This window comes from Phocoena phocoena, chromosome 2 (assembly GCF_963924675.1).
Source record: "Phocoena phocoena chromosome 2, mPhoPho1.1, whole genome shotgun sequence".
Classification (NCBI taxonomy): Eukaryota; Metazoa; Chordata; class Mammalia; order Artiodactyla; family Phocoenidae; genus Phocoena; species Phocoena phocoena.
Window position 1 is genome coordinate 83,106,275 of NC_089220.1, and position 18,872 is coordinate 83,125,146.

The 18,872-nt window shown below is 38.0% G+C and overlaps 1 protein-coding gene across 1 annotated transcript in view; it reads right to left on the reverse strand.

Annotated features, from left to right (window-relative positions):
* The window catches only part of FSIP1 (fibrous sheath interacting protein 1), a 201,115-nt gene that overhangs the window by 157,226 nt on the left and 25,017 nt on the right, over positions 1-18,872 (reverse strand). Inside the window, exons 5-7 of the mRNA XM_065872620.1 lie at positions 8,999-9,097; positions 6,863-6,987; positions 5,261-5,371 (exon numbers count right to left, since the gene is read on the reverse strand). Coding sequence (XP_065728692.1) covers positions 5,261-5,371; positions 6,863-6,987; positions 8,999-9,097 — 335 coding nt within the window. The remainder of the gene's footprint in view (positions 1-5,260; positions 5,372-6,862; positions 6,988-8,998; positions 9,098-18,872) is intronic.

Below are 18,872 nucleotides of genomic sequence, written 5' to 3' on the forward strand. Positions count from 1 at the left end.
AGACGAAAAAACAAACTATGGAATCAATGACTAAATATTGGTTAATAAATTTTAAATTCTTGTTTGAATGGAATTCTTTTTTAATGACACTGGAGGTAAAAGAACATGGCAGATTAAATTCAACAGAAATTTAAATGTTTCATGCTTTATGCTGTTACAGAAGGAAATTATGTGTAACATGTAGTAGATGGTATGTGTGTTTCTGTCTAGACTTGCAATGTGTAGGAGTCTTGTCTCCCTAAGACAGAACCCAGGAAATGCTGTGCACCACCCTGCTTTACAGCTAGGGTTCACACCAGTAATGAGGGTCCTCAATCACACTCACCCATTCAATACTGATTTAGACGTGAGTAATTTAAGATCTGATGCAAAATCCATTTTGTTGGGAAGGGTGACAGTAGAGGCTTCCAGCATTGGGGAGAGCCATTAGTTGCAAGTGTGAGTTCCCTAACTAGGAGGAAATCTTTTTAAAAATTCTACCTATCCTAGAGAAATTTAAGAGAATATTACATCCATACAAACATACCACTGTAAGGAACAACCAGCGGGCATGAGTTCTGTGGAATTCAAACATAACTATCATGTTAGTCATCCTCTTTACATTGGATCTGTCAGAGACGAAGTGGCGGAGCACTCCATAAAGAAATGGGCACACAGACGCTTGAAAGACTATAGCAAATGTGAAGCGTGGCAAGAAGTTTCATACAGTTTGAGAAAACAGTAGATCGGTCCCTTCCTCAAAGTGTTCCTAAATGCTTCCTGCCATATTCACATCTTCCTCCACTACATCTCTATTCCAACATGTACCACCACCTATATGGCTTCATAGAATCTCCATATAAAATGTCTATCTCCCACATCAGGTAATAAGAAAGGACACTTTCTCCTCAGAGGACTTACAGAAAGAACTCTCAGCAAATATTAGTTTAAAAACAATAGTGACTGTAAAAATAACAACAACAATCCCAAAAGAGGGCTGCATAGCTAAGCAGTGGAATAGAGATGTCTGAAACCCAACTAGGAAACCCGTAAAATGAAGTTATATGAGCAAAATGACAAAAAAGATAAAGATTATGAGACAAATATTTTAAGACCTGGAGGAGAGATCCAGGAGATTCTATACCCATCTATGGTCTGGCACATTGACTGACCTAGTCCCCTTTTCCAATCTCCTCCTTTCTTACCTTCCTCTGCTACAAAAAAAGAGAAAATGAAACACTTGAATCCCCAGTCTCGCTTGCAGAGCTGTATGAAACAAATGACTACGTGCCAGCTTGGCCAGTGAGATGCAGGTGGAAGTCGTGGGGACACCACATCTTCCCAAAGGAAAAGGCAAAACTTCAGAGGAGTCTCTTTTCTCCTTCCCCTTCCCCCTTTCTTTCTGCCTGGAAAATTAACACATTACATACAGATATAGCAGCAATCTTGCACACCTAAAAACAAAACCACACTACAAACATGGGTCAAGAAGATCAAAAGACATTAGCTATTTATACCTGGATTTCTTGTTACTGAAAAAAATAAACTTCTTGCTGAAGTCACTGTTTATAAAGTTTTCTGTTACCTGAAGTCAATCCCATTCCCAACTGATATCCCACTTTATAGGAAGCCCAAAAGGAAAGAAAAAGAGATGATAGAAGGGAAGAAATAAGATAATTTTCTACACAGAAAAAAGACTTGAACCTTCAGATAAAAAGGGCCTACCTACAAGGTACCATGCAGGAACAAAAACGTTTTTAAAGACACACATAAAATACATTCTGGTAAAATCTGTGAACTCAAAAATAAAGAGAAAATCCTAGATGCTTCCAGAAAGAAAGGATTTTGCATCTAGGATTTAGCTACCACCATTTGAAACTATCATTCAAATGAGAGAAAAATAAATTTTTGAATAGGCAAAGACTCAAAAAATTATCTACACACCATCATTATTTCAGGGAAATTTTTTTTTAATTCTAGAAGAATAGCTCAGGAAAAACAATTTGTACAAATAAACAATTAGTTGAGCTTAAATACACAGGTAATGATGTGATTTTAAAATTTGGCTACTATTGAGAAAGATTCCTAAAATATAAGAAGCATACTGTTTTTAAAAGGAAAAACTTGGGGGCTTCCCTGGTGGTGCAGTGGTGGAGAGTCCGCCTGCCAATGCAGGGGACGCGGGTTTGTGCCCCGGTCCGGGAAGATCCCACATGCCGCAGAGCGGCTGGGCCCGTGAGCCGTGGCCACTGAGCCTGCGCGTCCGGAGCCTGTGCTCCGCAACCGGAGAGGTCGCAACAGTGAGAGGCCCACATATCGCAAAAAAAAAAAAAAAAAAAAAAAGGAAAAACTTCTGGGCTTCCCTGGTGGTGCAGTGGTTAGGAATCTGCCTGCCAATGCAAGGGACACAGGTTCAAGCCCTGGCCCGGGAGGATCCCACATGCCACGGAGCAACTAAGCCCGTGCACCACAGCTGCTGAGCCTGAGCTCTAGAGCCCACGAGCCACAACTACTGAGCCCACATGCCACAACTACTGAAGCCCATGCGCCTAGAGCCCACGCTCCACAACAAGAGAAGCCACCTCAATGAGAAGCCCAGGCACCGCAACAAAGAGTAGCCCCCACTCACCACAGCTAGAGAAAGTCCGCGCACAGCAACGAAGACCGAACACAGCCATAAATAAATTAATTTATTAATTTATTAAATAAAGGGAAAAACTTCTAACATCCTGGAACTAAAATTCCAGGTGATTTCAATACATTCTGGAGGAGAGGAAAGGGGAGAAGAGGGAAATAAAAGCATACCAAAGATCCTTTCCTGTTAAGATATAAGATTTTAGAGACTAATTAATTACTGAAGGACATCCAGAGAGGAATGCAGCCCCCTGCCAACACTGATCCTAGGCCAGTGAGACCACTTTAGATTTCTCTCCAGAAATAGGGGGAAACTGAGGTGAAGAGAAATAACTTCCCAAGGTGACAGAACTGAGAAATGATGGATCCTGCATTCTAGCCCAGATGACAACAGACTGCCAAAGCCAGCACACACAACTGCTCTCCGCTACCACCTTCAGTGTCTGGAGACTCCATTTCTACAGACCACAGTGTCAGCTGTGAATACATAACCTGGAGGAATATATACCAGTACAACACTGGCCTTTCCTGGAGTGGGAATGATACAGAACTGTTATTTTTTTTCTTTTCATCTGAATTTCTAGCTTCTCTTGACGAACTGGAGGATCCAGGCAGCCCTGGGCGGGATTTCCACGCAGCAGCAGCCATGGACCAGCACACTCTCCCCTACTGGCTACAGATATTGCTGCACATGCTCTGCTTTTTACCCAGAGCAAAAACTACCCTCTGAACCTACACGTCTTAGGCTGGGTTCCCTAGATCTGGAACTTGAGGCAGAGATTCTTGTTTAAGTGACTTAGTGGGGGGATGCTTTCAGGATTAGGGGTGTAAGGGGAGCAGGCAAGGACAAGGGAACAAAGCTAGGCGAGGATATGGTCTCAGCTGAAGACTGGGTGACCCCTGGGGAAGAGGTGGAGGACAAACTGCAGGGCACAGCTAATCTCATCTCAAGGTGAGGGGATGTGAGGGGAGGCGGGGGCTGCTGTCCTGGGCTGGTCAGCTCCCATTTAGCCCAGGGCAATTCTCCAGGGAAGGAGGCAACTGTGCACCCTTGGCACAGGGCAGGGGGATGGATTCACACACGTGCCAGGTAAAAGGGATCTGGGCAGGGTGCCAGCAGCATTTACCACATCATCTCTATTAAACATAGGGGAATAAAAACTGGACGACAAGGCTAAGAGCTTCAAGGTGCACAGGAGAATGTATTTCTTTGTAGAAGTAAGAATATTACAGTAGCCAGGTCATGGAAGCAACCTAAATGCCCATCGACAGACGAATGGATAAAGAAGTTGTGGTACATATATACAATGGAATATTACTCAGTCACAAAAAGGAACGAAATTGAGTCATTTGTTGAGACGTGGATGGACCTAGAGACTGTTATACAGAGTGAAGTAAGTCAGAAAGAGAAAAACAAATATCGTATATTAACGCATGTATGTGGAACCTAGAAAAATGGTACAGATGAACCAGTTTGCAGGGCAGAAATAGAGACACAGATGTAGAGAACAAACGTATGGACACCAAGGGGGGAAAACCGCGGTGGGGTGGGGATGGTGGTGTGCTGAATTGGGCGATTGGGATTGACATGTATACACTGATGTGTATAAAATTGATGACTAATAAGAACCTGCAGTATAAACAAAAAAAAAAACTAATACTAAACTTTCTTTGGGTTATTTGTATGGAAATATGTTAATATAAATGTTTCAGACATTACACGAAATTTCTAAAAATCTTATATGCTCTGATATAATATTATAAGTCATAATTCTAGTTATTACTTTAAAATGTATATCTCAGAAATAACTTTTAAAAATAAATAAATAAATACAAAGAATATGGCTATAAGTTTAGTATGCAAACAAGCGCAAACGCTGAGCCACTGCACTCCTTATGTGCCTGTCTGGGCCCTACAAATACCTGCATTCGCACCCTGGATTCACGCTTTTCCCCTCCTTAGACTCAGTCTGTGCTCGCCCCAGACTCTTCAGGGAACTAGATGCCCAGCGGTACCTGGGCAGGAGCAGGATGGTGCTCTTCAGGATTACTGAAGACTATGCTAAAATATCATGGAACCAGTTTAGGGATAATAAGAAATGTCCAAAATAAAAGGATCCAGAGAAACACAATTCTATGTCATCAATGACCAAGCCCATCACATCATAGGCAGAGGTTATTATTGTGAAAGCCAATTGTAGTCACTCTTATAATGACATAGGAGAGTCAATAATGAATCGGCAAGAATAAATTGGAAAATTTAGATAAAAATAAGTTTGTAAAATGGGATTTTTTTTTTTTTTTTTTTTTTTTTTGCGGTTCGCGGGCCTCTCACTGTTGCGGCCTCTCCCGTTGCAGAGCACAGGCTCCAGATGCGCAGGCTCAGCGACCATGGCTCACAGGCCCAGCCGCTCCGTGGCATGTGGGATCCTCCCGGACCGGGGCACGAACCTGTGTCCCCTGCATCGGCAGGAGGACTCTCAACCACTGCGCCACCAGGGAAGCCCAAAACGGGATTTTTTTAAGTCAGAAATATTGCTCCATAATTTGAAAAATTACTACAAATTTATGCTAATGGGTCAATAACATGATTAAAGGAATAAAAATTAAGAAGTGTAGAGCTTGTGGAATATCAGAGTTTACTTACCTCAGAACTGGACAGCCCCGAATCACTGTTATCCAAGTCCTTCAAAAGTTCAGCCAGCCTTTTCTTCTCTCTGTCAATCATAACTACTGGTTGTCCTGAATTCTTGGCCAACTACAGAATGTATGAATGGAAAATATTAAATACTCAAAGCAATTCATACTTCAGGAAAAATAAAAATGGGACCTGAGGCTTCTACAATACAGAAACACTAAGGTAAAATTTGTGAGAGTAGGCATTTTCATTTGCTAGGTAATTTTACTTTATGCCAAATTTTTGATAGAGGTCCATTCTCCAAGCAAAGATATTCAACCATTTCAACAAACATTTTATTTAAAATTAAAACATGGGCAGTTTGCAAACCTCTCTTTATATAATATGTATCAATGCAAAAACGTATTTGCTGAGACATTTGGAAGGAATCTTACCACTTCCTATGTGGCATATATTCACTAAATGAAACTGCTTTTAAATTTCAAGAATATCATATCAGGAGTTTAAATAAGGTTCAGTTACTATTGTTAAAAGGGAAAAAGGGAAATATATGGTGGAGCTGCTGTCTGCAAGAGCAGCAAGAACTTGGATATGGGGAAAACCTTACTGCTCTTGGAAAATTAAACACTAAATCAACATACAATGAGCCAGCACAAAGAGACAGAGCAAGCTGGAGAAGGTCTCCTTCAGATCATACGAAGATGGAGCACAGAAAAATCGAGAGTCCCAGAGGTCAGTCCTCACAGCAGCAGGCTGACCCATGAATCCAGTCTGCCTGGAAAAGACGTGCTAATTGTGGGAAAAGCATCAGGCTTGAACTATGAAGAATTACTTAACTCTCTCCTCGTAACACTTCATACTCACCAATGTAGCTTTCTAGTGACTTAACTGCCTGAGTGGTTTGCCATGAGCCTCTGTCCCATACTTCTATTTCTTGCTATAAATTAATTCGCATTCTGGTCTAATACAGGAGTTCTTGTGCCCTTAGTTAATCTAAGTCTGCCTTAAGGACAAACCAAGTGAGACCGCAGGGCCTGTAGGACCAAGGTTGAGCCCCTAAATCAGGGAGCTAATCAGAGCAAGAGACAAGTGACAGGCTGCCAGGAAGCTCTGCTAGAGTTGGGCGGAAGGGGCAGGGGCAGTGGGCAGACAACCAGTTGGCCTCTCCAGCTCTGCCAGGAGAATTTTCCATTCAAATTTCTAAATGCACCAGTTATAAAATCAGTCTCATTACTTTAATAAAACAATTTTAAAATTGATTTTAAATATGCAATTTAAAATTTGGGAAACACTGTCCAAAACTATTTTCTAAATAAATGTTTTTCAAACTGCAGGAACCAGATTCATTTCTGCATAATGAAACAAATGTAGTAAGTTGCAGCTAGCAATTTTAAAAGCGGTAGGATGGGATAGAATAGGATAGGATGGAGAAGAAAATAGTGAAGTTAAGTACTGGCTCATAAAACTTTTCTATCAGTTGTATATAGTGTTTCAATTACATACACGTGCATCATGGTCAAAAAAAATATTTAAAGACAATGAACACAACTATTTCCATGTTTGCAGCTCACTTCATCCCACATTCTGGCTTCTAAATTTCTAAGTACATACCTCAATGTTTCGCTTAATAAAATCCTGGCTGTGTTTACCCCTGAGCTCAATCTTTTCTGTATTTGAGAAAGGTTTCTTTTCTGCTTTGATCAATGACTCATTTCTTTCCACACCATACGTAAAATCTAATATTAAGAAAGTTCAAAATTTTTCAGAATTATAATTGTCCATTATGCTAAAAATTTACCTTAAGCATATATTAGGATATATAAGAAATAAAACACACATAGAAGTACTTCTAAATTCCAGATCCAGAAACTTAATAGAGATTTTTTTTTTTTTTTTTTGGGCTGTGCCACACGCCTTTCAGGATCTTAGTTCCCAGACCAGGGATCGAACCCGTGTCCCCTGCAGTGAAAGCGCAGAGCCCTAACCACTGGACCACCAGGGAATTCCCCAGAGATTTATTCTTAAAAAGATAAATGTGTTCCCATAATTTTCCATGAAGTTCTCATAAAACTTCTTTTGTTATTCATTATCCTGTATCAAACTTCTTATGCTGATTCCTTTGGAATCATGGGAAACACAAAAAGAACTTCAAGTGATATAAGTAAAGGAGAGATCTCTGATGTCATGGGAATTTTAAAATATATTTTATTTTAGTCTTTATATGAAATAAAACTTTCCCTAAAGACTAGAGTCATTACCCGCTACTCTATTAATTTGCCATCACCCTCTCAGAACAATAAACTTTTTGTTCAAACCTGTCTTTTAAGCAAAGTCTGGGCATAAGTGTCCTGGATGTTCCACATCCTATCTGCACAAACCCCTAAAACCCATTGCAATTTATCAGTTTTTCTCAATCTTTGAAAAGAGATTTGAGTCAACCTCTGAGTTGTTCAGACCCTGAGTACTCAAGACAAGAGTAAGAAAAATACTTGTGGACTCTTATCCCCTTTATAAAATATCTTGTTTTCATTGTAGTCACATTTAAAGCATTTTTTTAAAAATTATGTGAATCCTTCATTAAAGCTCTAAAAATACACATTAAGAAGAGTCTTCTTAAATGACAAATGGAGTCCACCTTACAAAATAGGATAAATTGCCATATTAAAGTCCAACAGAAAAAAACACTAGCCAGTAGCTCAATGCAGACAAGGCTTACTTAAAAGTTACCTTTGTTTTATAAGAGAGGTTACTTCAATTGGTGTATTTACAGCTTATTATCAAAGATTCAGTACAAATTTAATAATTAAAGAATAAATGTTGATAACACTAGCTGAAAAGAACAAGAAAAAGGGTGAGATCTCTGGATTTAATTTCTTTTCAGACAAAAGAAAAGTTTTACTTTTCTATCCTTTATAATTGGGGTTTTATTCTTTAATCAATAACATGATTTTTTTTAATAAACTATCAATAGTTAAAGTATGAGTTACTTTTTTGGTGAGTCGCCTTCTTAGGTATAAAATATATAACTTTTTCCCATAATCCAAATTGTATACAGTCTTTTAAGTTGAAATATGAAGTCTATTCATTCAGCTGAAGTTTCATATTCTCTTAAACAATACAACATTAAAATAAATCAAATTAAATGCATCTCTGTCTACATTTATAATAGTTTCTTTAAAATATACTTTTAATAAATTGTAGGATTAAACCTTAGATTGTCTGGTAGGAATTATCTCCCTAGAAGTGTCCTCTTCTCTCCATCCTGATAGTGATCCAGGGTAGAGGCTGCCATGTTCTTATAGTGACCCCAACCCTTGCTAGGTTGGATGAGTTGGTTGAACCAAGGGTGGGCACCTAACCCAAGACAGATCAGTTGGTCTCTTCTCTAGGATTTAGGAATTGAATTGCCCTCTCAATGACTAGCCACAGGATATGCTCTTGGGAATCAAAGAAGCTGTCTACCAGCAGGATTCTTTCCATAAATTTTCTTTTTCACTTAAAGCTAGGTTTCCATTACTCACAGCCAGATCTTCTTTAGCTCTTTATTATACAAAATTTCAATCCAAAGGTAGAAAGACTGGTATAATGAACCCTCAACAACTAACTTCAATAATGACCAATCTTGTTTCATCTATAACCTCACCTACTTCCACTCACCACTGAATTAAATCACATCAAATCGTTTCATCTGTGAATATTTCTACATACTGCTAGTATCTTCTTGTGACAGTATGTAAAATCACATACCTTTATTGACATTCTGTATACAGTTTTCATAGTCTTCTGGAGGGACTTGAGTGTGAAACACAGAGAAAAAGGTATCTTCGTGCTCATAGCAAGAAGGATCTATTGATTTAAAAATCACATGTTTAATACACACAAAATAAATAAGGAATTGTTTATATGAACAGTTGTTTTAAAAAAGATAAGACCTAATGTTCTCTGCAATATTCCTCAATTCCCTCCACACATGTTTCTTAAGACAATGTCACTTTCAAAAAAAAAAAAAAAAAGACAATGTCACTTTCAGGTAGAAATGATAATCATCTTTGTACACATGAGCCACTCAAAACAGAGCAATCAAGATAATCAACAGAATTTCCCTAGAACTTCTGTGCAAAGAGGATGTACAAGGGTGCACTAAAATATCACATTAATTAACTGGAGATAATGTACCCCAAAGTCTAATATTCTTAATATGGAGAATGTGCACACTGCATAACTTTGTGTTTTTATTTTTTATTTTAGATCCCCAAGGTTTAGATTTCAGATATAGGGTCAGTCATTAAAATAACAGAATGTGTTTCAGAGAGAAAACTGGGGAGACACTTAGCAGTTAGCCTTCTTTTCTTTTATTTATTTTCTTGGGATAATACCCATAAAGAAATTAGGAAATTGTGGTTTTTAACTTTTTTTGTTTAATGTAATTTGTTTCATGTTCTACTAGCTACTTCAGACACTGTATATTTACAAGAAACTGCTAACATAAATAAATATCACTTTGCCTTAATACGAGAGAATCTGCCAGGTTATGGCACAGAAATGTTTTTGCTTAAGAAAACATGACAAGTCTTGAAGACACTACAGGATTCATCACCTACCTCTGAAACAAACCTGATTCGAGCATCTACTCGGAGACAATACAGGCAAGATACATTCACCCTAACACACAAACACCACCAAATTCATAACGTACAACTTCTGACAGTAAAAAAAAATTCATCAATCCAATTCCCTAATTTGGAATTCATAATAATCTGGCATCACCAGGATTGACATTACAACCATAATCCTTGTACAATCTTTGATGAGTTAATCTAGCAAATTAGTGGTATAAGCCTTGCAGGGAGAGGGGTAAGCTACTCAAAAAGCAAAAAGGTTTAAAGTTCTTTTCAAACTTTAATTGTTTTGCAACCACTACTATTAGGGGTCTTAAAATATTCATTAAAGCAGGCTCATCGAGTCAGCAATTTGGCAATGTTCTGTTATTGGTTTAAGTTGCATCACATATCCAAAGTGGTAATATATTTATTTTTGATCACATAATTCCTCTTTAATAGCAGTTTCACTCAATTTTAAACTAAAGTACCTAGAAAGACACAAAAATATGAGAACTTACAATACTAAAAACTATTATAGCAAGGTGATACTGAAGCTTTTAAACCCAGGGGTTTTTCCTAGGCTGAAATCATTCGTGTGACCCTGTGGCTCTTCACCCATAGTCGCAGGGTAGTCATTGCCTCAGACAGAAGATGGGTACAGCCTAGAACAAAGGCCTCATAGCTCAGTCTTGAGTTTAAAAGACAACAGTTGTAAAAGGCAGACATTCAACTGCAGGAGCTCAACTACTTGGGAGAGAAAAAGCATTTTCTAAATTCCAAAAGTCCTCCATTAGAAAGCTCTTCCTTATAGTCAAAAAACATTCTAATTAATGTAGAAGAAATGATGGAATTAGAAAATAACCATTTGGTAACCATCATAATAATAATTGATTCAGGTAGGAATCATCAATGGATAATAAAACTCATGGGTGAAAGTTTGAAGAATAACAGGATAATAGCCTCACAGTATCCTTCCATGAGATAACTTACTCAGTACAAAAAGAAAAATGGTTACTTTACAGGGCAGAAACCTGGCAGACACCACCTTAATCAAATGATCAAAGTTAACATCATCAGTGACGGAACAATCAACATCATGCATTTCCTGATACGATTCATGGAGAAGAACACAGTACCACTTCTGTGGGATTTCTGCCAAAAATGCATAACTTGAACCCAATATATGGAAACATAAACAAACCCAAACTGGGCAACAGTCTACAAAATAACAGGCCCATAATCTTCCAAAATGCTAATGTCACAAAACACAAAGAATGACTAAAGAGACATGACAATTAAATGCAATGCATTATCTTGAATTTTCTTTTGCTAGAAAGGATTTTAGTGTGACAACTGGCAAAGCATGAAGAAAGTCTGTCAATTGGATAATAGTACTGTATCGATACTTATTTCCTGATTTGTGTGCATGTGTGTGTCCTCTTGTGGACAGGAAGACAGAGGATGTGGTAAATGTTAACACTTGGAGAATCTGTGTAAAGGGTATTTGAGAATTCTTCATACTTTTCAGACTTCAAGTCTGAAATTATATCAAAATTAGAAGTTAATAGGAAAATTTTCAAATTTCCTCACTACAAACATTCATCTGGGGGAAATAAGTCTCCCTTGAGAGATCAAGGGCCAGACCTTGAAAGATTGAGCACAATTGTTTTATTAACTTTTTTTAAATTGAATGAAAGACTCTTTCAATTTTATAGTGCTTTACAATTTTCAAAAGTTTTCAGCGCAATTTTTAACAAGAGTCTTAAAAGAGGAAGATTGCAGGATTGATTTAAGTTGCTTCCTGCCACCTACAGAAGAAAGCCCATCCCAGACAATGGGAAGGACCTAGAAGAACATCAGAGGGGATGAGTTTGCAAAGACACAAGTGACACACACGTGAGGCTGCTCCCTGGCACTCATCCCATTAGAGGTGAAATCTTGGAGTTGGATAGAGATCACCAAAGAGAATGGGAAAACCAGAGCTCTGTGGGCTCTGCCTCACTGCATACCTGGAACTTGGGAGGAGACTCCACACATAGTGCTCCACACCTACCCCTGACAGCTCCAAAGCAGCAATGGCAGTGTGGCATATTTAGAGGAAGACAGGGCCTAATATATTCACCCTTTCTTTCTCCCTCTCTCTCTCTCCTCCCGACCCCAACACACACACAGAGAGAAACATATGACACACAATGGCATGACTGGCCTGTGGCATAGAAGAGAACCAGAAGTTCTCACTTGCCCCGATTAGGTAGAAACTGACCTCTTCCCACTGCACATCATGACACCAACCAAAAATGCACACATCCAAATGTCCCCTACAATTTAGAACCACCCTATTAGACTACAGAGGAAATTTCAATAAACTCAAAATATCAAAACAATGCCCACAGTGTTATAGATTTCCACATTGACTTTTAAAACAGAGGGCTTAAAAAAAATCCTGGAGAACAAGGGAAAAGCACCAATTTCTAATTAACTATAAGGTCAATGAAGAAATAAGAGTACAATAACAACCTGTAGAGAATAATGATGATACCATACAACAAAGAATGTAGTACAAAGCTAAATCTATATGCAGAAACAAATTTATAGCAATGGGGCTTTTATATTGTTATGGACTGAACTGTAATCCCCCCCCCCAAATTCATACATTGAAGCCCTAACCCCCAGTGTGGCTGTATTTTACGGAGGTAATTAAAGTTGAATGAGGTTATTAGGTGGGGTACTAATCCAATAGAACTGGTGTCCTCACAGGAAGAGGAAGAGGCACCAGAGATATCTTCACCCCGCTCCTCTTCTTCCCTTGTGCACAGAGAAAAGGTCATGTGAGGACACAGTGAGAACGTGGCCGTCTGTAAGCCAGGAAGAGAGACCTCACCAAAAAACAAATTTTCCAATACCTTGATCTTAGACTTCTAGCCTCCAAAACTGTAAGAAAATAAGTTTCTGCTGTTTAAGCCACCCAGTCTGTGGTATTTTTTTTATGGCAGCCCTAGCAGACACATATTTTAAGAGAAAATAAAATGAGCTTAACTAGTTTAACTGAAGAAGCTAGAGAAAACAATAACAAGTTCAAGAAAAGAAATAAAGATAATTGTTAGAATTAGCAAAGAAATTCAAAACTGGCTCACAAAGGTATAAAAAGAAAAATCCTCAAGTATAATTTTAAAAAGAGAAAACACTCACTGTAATCAAGATAGCAAAAGAATCTATGTGGCAAAAGAATAGCCACATAGATCACTGCAACAGAATAGAGGGTTCAGAAATAGACCTGCAAAAATATAGTCAACTAATCTTTAGCAAAAGAACAAAACAGTTGAATAGAGAGAGGATAATCTCTTAAACAAATGGTGCTGGAACAACTGGATGTCCATATGCAAAAAATAAAAATAAAAAAAGAAGAACATAGATACAGACCTTATACTTTTCACAAAACTTAATTCAAACTGGATTATAAACCTAAATGTAAAATACAAAACTATAAAACTTCTAAAACACAGGATAAAAATCTATATGAGCTTCAATTTAGTGACGAGTTTTTGTATACAACACTACAAGCATGATCCATGAAAGAAAAAATTGGTAAGTTAAGCTTATTAAAATTTAAAACATCTGCTCTGCAAGAGATACTGTTAAGAGAAGGAAATTACAAGCCACAGGCTGGGAGAAAATATTTGCAAAACACATATCTGACAAAGGAGTTGTATCCAAAATATACAAAGAACTCTTAAAACTCAACAAGAAAACAACCAATCCAATTTTTTTAAATGGGCAAAAGACCTAAACAGACAACTCAGTAAAAATATATATATGACAAACAAGCACCTGAAAAGATACTCAACACCCTTTGTCATTAGGGAAATGTAAATGCAAATTAAAACAACAATGAGATATCAATATATACCTATTAGAATGGCTAAAACCCAAAAAACTGACAATACCAATTGCTGGCAAGGATGCAGAACAATAGGAACTTTCATTTTTGCTGGTGGGAATATGAAATGGTAGAGCCATTTTGGAAGACAGGCAGTTTCTTACAAAGTTAAACACTTACTGTATGATCCAGCAATCCTCCTCCGACATATTTACCCCCCAAAATGGAAATTTTATGTCCACACCAAAATCTGCACACTAATGTTTAAAGCAGCTTTATTCGTATTCATCAAAAACTGGAAGCAATCAAGATATCTTTCAATAGATGAAGGGAAAAACAAACAGTGGTACATCCATAGAAAAATATTTAGTGACAAAAAGAAATCAGCCATCAAGTCACAAAAAGACATGGATGAATCTTAACTGTATATTGCTAAGTTAAAAAACCCACTCTGAAAAAGGCTACATACGGAATGATTCCAATTATACAACATTTGGAAAAGGCAAAACTAGAGAGACAGTAAAAAAATCGGTGGTGGCTAGAGGTTTGGGGGAAGAAGGGAGAGTTCAATGGCGATTCACACAGGGGACCTGTTTGTTTCGTTTGTTTGTTTTAACATCTTTATTGGAGTATAATTGCTTTACAATGGTGTGTTAGTTTCTGCTTTATAACAAAGTGAGTCAACTATACATATACACATATCCCTGTATCTCTTCCCTCTTACATATCCCTCCCTCCCACCCTCCCCATCCCACCCCTCTAGGTGGTCACAAAGCACCAAGCTGATCTCCCTGTGCTATGTGGCTGCTTTCCACTAGCTATCTGTTTTACATTCGGTAGTGTACATATGTCCATGCCACTCTCTCACTTTGTCCCAGCTTACACTTCCCCCTCCCCGTGTCCTCAAGTCCATTCTCTAGTAGATCTGTGTCTTTATTCCCTGCCCCTAGGTTCTTCATGACCATTCTTTTTTTTTTAGATTCCATATATATGTGTTAGTATACAGTATTTGTTTTTCTCTTTCTGACTTACTTCACTCTGTATGACAGACTCTAGATCCATCCACCTCACTACAGATAACTCAATTTCATTTCTTTTTATGGCTGAGTAATATTCCATTATATGTATGTGCCACATCTTCTTTATCCATTCATCCACAGAGGGGATCTTTAAGTGTGGTAAAACTATTCTGTATTATACCGTAACAGTGGTCACACGACACTATACATTTTTGGAAACCTATAACTTCACAGCACAGAGAGTGAACCTTAATGTATGTAATTTTCAAAAGATTATTTAGGATGTCACAGAATCCCAGGATAAAATACAGAATTTGATAAAACAATCTGTGTTATCAATGTATGAAATAATTTCACTGGAGGGGGTGAAGGGAAAAATGCTCACTTTAAGTAACTGTGGAAATGAGTAGACTCTGCAAGACTAAAGGCAACAGAAACTGCACGTGAGCTCTGTACTCCGTTGATGAGGTTATGTCCTGTGGGGTACAGGTCAACAATTCTGATATCACTACACACATACAGTAGAATTGAACAATGAAGTAAATGGATGGCCTTTGATGAGAGCCAGGTGTTTCACTGTTCGAGTGGTGGTTACAGATAAGCAAGAGAAAAGGCTAGAATGATCCATGGGGTAATAAAGTCAGAGACCTAAGTATGAACCTATGTTTAGCCTAATACAGATACAGATGGTTACACATAGAGATATTTATAGATAAGTGTGTAACAGGTTAGCATACACACAAATACTTCCTTTCTCAGAAGGCCTACAGTCAACAACTCCCCAGTAACAGCAAGCACACCTAGCACCCAGATCTGGTTTCTAGTATCATTCTCCAATAAGAGGAACCAGCTGATTGGAGAAACAGCTGATTCTAGGACTCAGGTAAGAAACATTGAAGATGAGTCTGAAGCCAGAAAGTGAGGAAGTGCTCACAACAACAGCAAAACAAAACTCACAGTGGAGGAAATATGACAAAAGGACACAAGAGTCAACTGAACAAGCTCCCAATGGTCAAAGCTGTAAAATTTTGAGCAATGAAATAATCCAAAGTATAAACAAATATCCACAAGTCAATAGTGAAATAAATAAATAAGGAGACTAGATGAATCCCCCATGCAGAATAATTCACAATGGGACTGCCCTGGTGGTCCAGTGGTTAAGAATCTGCCTTCCAATGCAGGGGACAGGGGTTCAATCCCTGGTCGGGGAACTAAGATCCCATACGCTGCGGGGCAACTAAGCCTATGCAGCACAACTACTGAGCCCGCGCCACAGCTAGAGAAGCCCAAGAGCCACAACGAAGACCCAGAGCAGCCAAATTTTAAAAATAAATAAATAAAATGTAAAAATAATAATAAAGAATAATTCACAATAGTTTATGTAAATGCTCTGCCATCAAGGAAGTGATGCATAACTCCCCACTCCTTAAGTATGGGCTGCGCATAGTAACTTTCTTCTGAAGAAGACAGTACGGAAAAGGTGAACTATTGAGAAAATTTACAGTGGAGAAACCTGACAAATACTTCCTCAGCCAGGTGATCAAAGTTAACATCAACAGTGATAAGTTATACTGATAGTATGATGGGATGTAATGAAAATGGCACTTTAACTCTATGGTCTTCCTCCCAAGAACATACAATACAAGTCGAATCATGTGAAAACCATGACATAAGTCATAACTGCTGGAAATTCTACAAAATACCTGACCAGTACTCCTCAAAACTGCCAAGGTCATCAAAGACAAGGGAAGTCTGAGGAAGTGCGTAGCCAAGAGTAGCTTAAGGAGACATGAGTAAACGTAATGTGGTATACTAGATGGGATCTTGGAACAGGAAAAGGACATCAGGTAAAAACTAAAAGCCTGAATAAAGTATGGACTTTAGTTAATAATAATGTATCAATATTGGTTCATTAACTGTAACAAAGGTACCATACTAATCTTAATAAAAGGGAAACTCGTTGCAGGTATATGGAAAATCTCTGTACTTTCTTCATATTTTTCCTGTAAATCTAAAACTGTGCTAAAATTAAAAATTAACTTTACAAAAATTCCAGATTAAAAAGAGAAACAAACAATTAACAAAATTAGAAATAAGAAATGGGACATATAAACAATAAGAAGGAGAATTATCATTTTTGAATGCTATATGATTTACTAATTTATTTTACTAATTTACTAATTTATTAGTAAAATTTTAAATCTCAGTGAAATGGATACTTTAAAATCTCAATGACGTGGACATATTGCCAAAATTGACTCCAGAAGACTAGTAAACTGTAATACAGTAGTAAATATGAAAGAAGCTGAGAAAAGAATCAGAGAATTGCCTCCAAGAAATTATTTGAACCAGATGGTTTTTCCAGTGAAATCTTTCAAATTTGGGGGAAATAATCCCCATGTTATATAAACTGTTTCAAAGCTTAGAAATAAATGGACAGCTAGCCCCATTCATTTTATGAAGCTAACAGACTGACAAAGCATACACACAACCACCACCAACCCCACCTCTACCTGCTACACCATGACATACATGCACATGGGCACACGCACACACACAAACACACAGCTAATTTCACTTATAAATACAGAGGCAAAAATTCTGAATAAATTCAGCCATTCAAATCTGGTACTAAATTAAAATAATAATCCTCCATAACCAAGAAATACATTAACCTAGGAATAAAAGACTAATTTAGTATTTAAATCTATTAATTTTGAAACATTAATTAAGTTTGTCAAGAAGAAAAAGCTTTACAATACGTTAAATAGATATTGAAATACATTGAATAAATTTCAACACTGTGTCCTTATAACGTTCTCAGAATAGGAATAAGTGTTAAAAATTAATATTATTTCCAAGTGATCATAAACTAACAAGACTCAAAGCAAACAACTAAAGGTAATTAGAATAAATAAAATAATTATTACTGAGGGCCAGAGGAGATCAATGTCCCAACTCGAACAGTCAGGCAGAGAGAGGGCCAATCCTTCCCCCCTCTACATTTTAGTTCTATTCAAGCCTTCAAAGTATTGGATGATGCCCACCCACAATCAGGACAGTATTCACTTCACTCAGTCTACCAATTCAAATGCTAGTCTCTTCCAGAAACACCCTCACAGATACACCCAGAAATAATGCTTAACCAGACATCTGGGCATCCTGTGATCCAGTCAAAATGACACATACAATGAGCCATCACAAAGACTGGGTGGATGACGAAACCATTAACCAAGATAGCGAAAATATACAAAAGAAGAAATAGGTTTCAACCATGGGGAATAAGGAGGGGGAGAGGATAACCAGCAGGAAATAATGAATCCAGTAAAAAAAACAAAGTTACTATTCTATGAGTGGTCAACTGTGTCAGATGCGACAGAGGCATCAAATAGGATGAAAATTGGGAGGATGTCACTAGATATAGAATTTAGGAGGACCACTGATGAAGTAGTTTCTGTAGTGTGATAGGAGAAAATACAGTTGGGAAGTAAATGGAAGTTGACCAAGTAGCACTAGTAGGTGCAGACTATTCTCTCAAGAAGTCTGACCTTTAAGGAGAGGAGGGAAACCAAATGGTACCTGTTTGGGAGTAGGGTGACGAACCGAGGGAGGAGGTTTTATTTGTATGTTTTGTTGGTTTGATGGCTCTTCGATTCTGTTTTAGGGCCAGAACATTTAAGCCTGGTTAGCTGAAGGGAAGGACCCAGAGGAGACAAGAGAGATGCTCTAGGTAAGAGACAGAAAAGTTGATGGATCAGGAGGCAGGAGTAGAGTGAAGGAGATGGGACATTATTGACTTTGGCCTTGGAGAAGAAGAGCACCTGCCCTCCATCTAAGGGAAGAGGGAAGAGGGTAGAGGAGCACAGTCAGAGTGCAATTTGGAGACAGAAAGCAAGAATTTGGAAGGGACTCCCAACCAGTTGGTGCATTTTCTCTGAACCCTAAGACTGCCAGGGTAAAGGACTTGCATAAGAGGATGGGAGGTTAAATACACAGTAACAATTTGGAAGAGCCACTTTGGAGAATGTAAGAGAAATTTCTAAGCAATACTGAGAATATAACAGAGGTTAAAACCCAAAAATCCTTAGCTGTACCAGTCAGCACAATTACGTGATTTTCTCCCC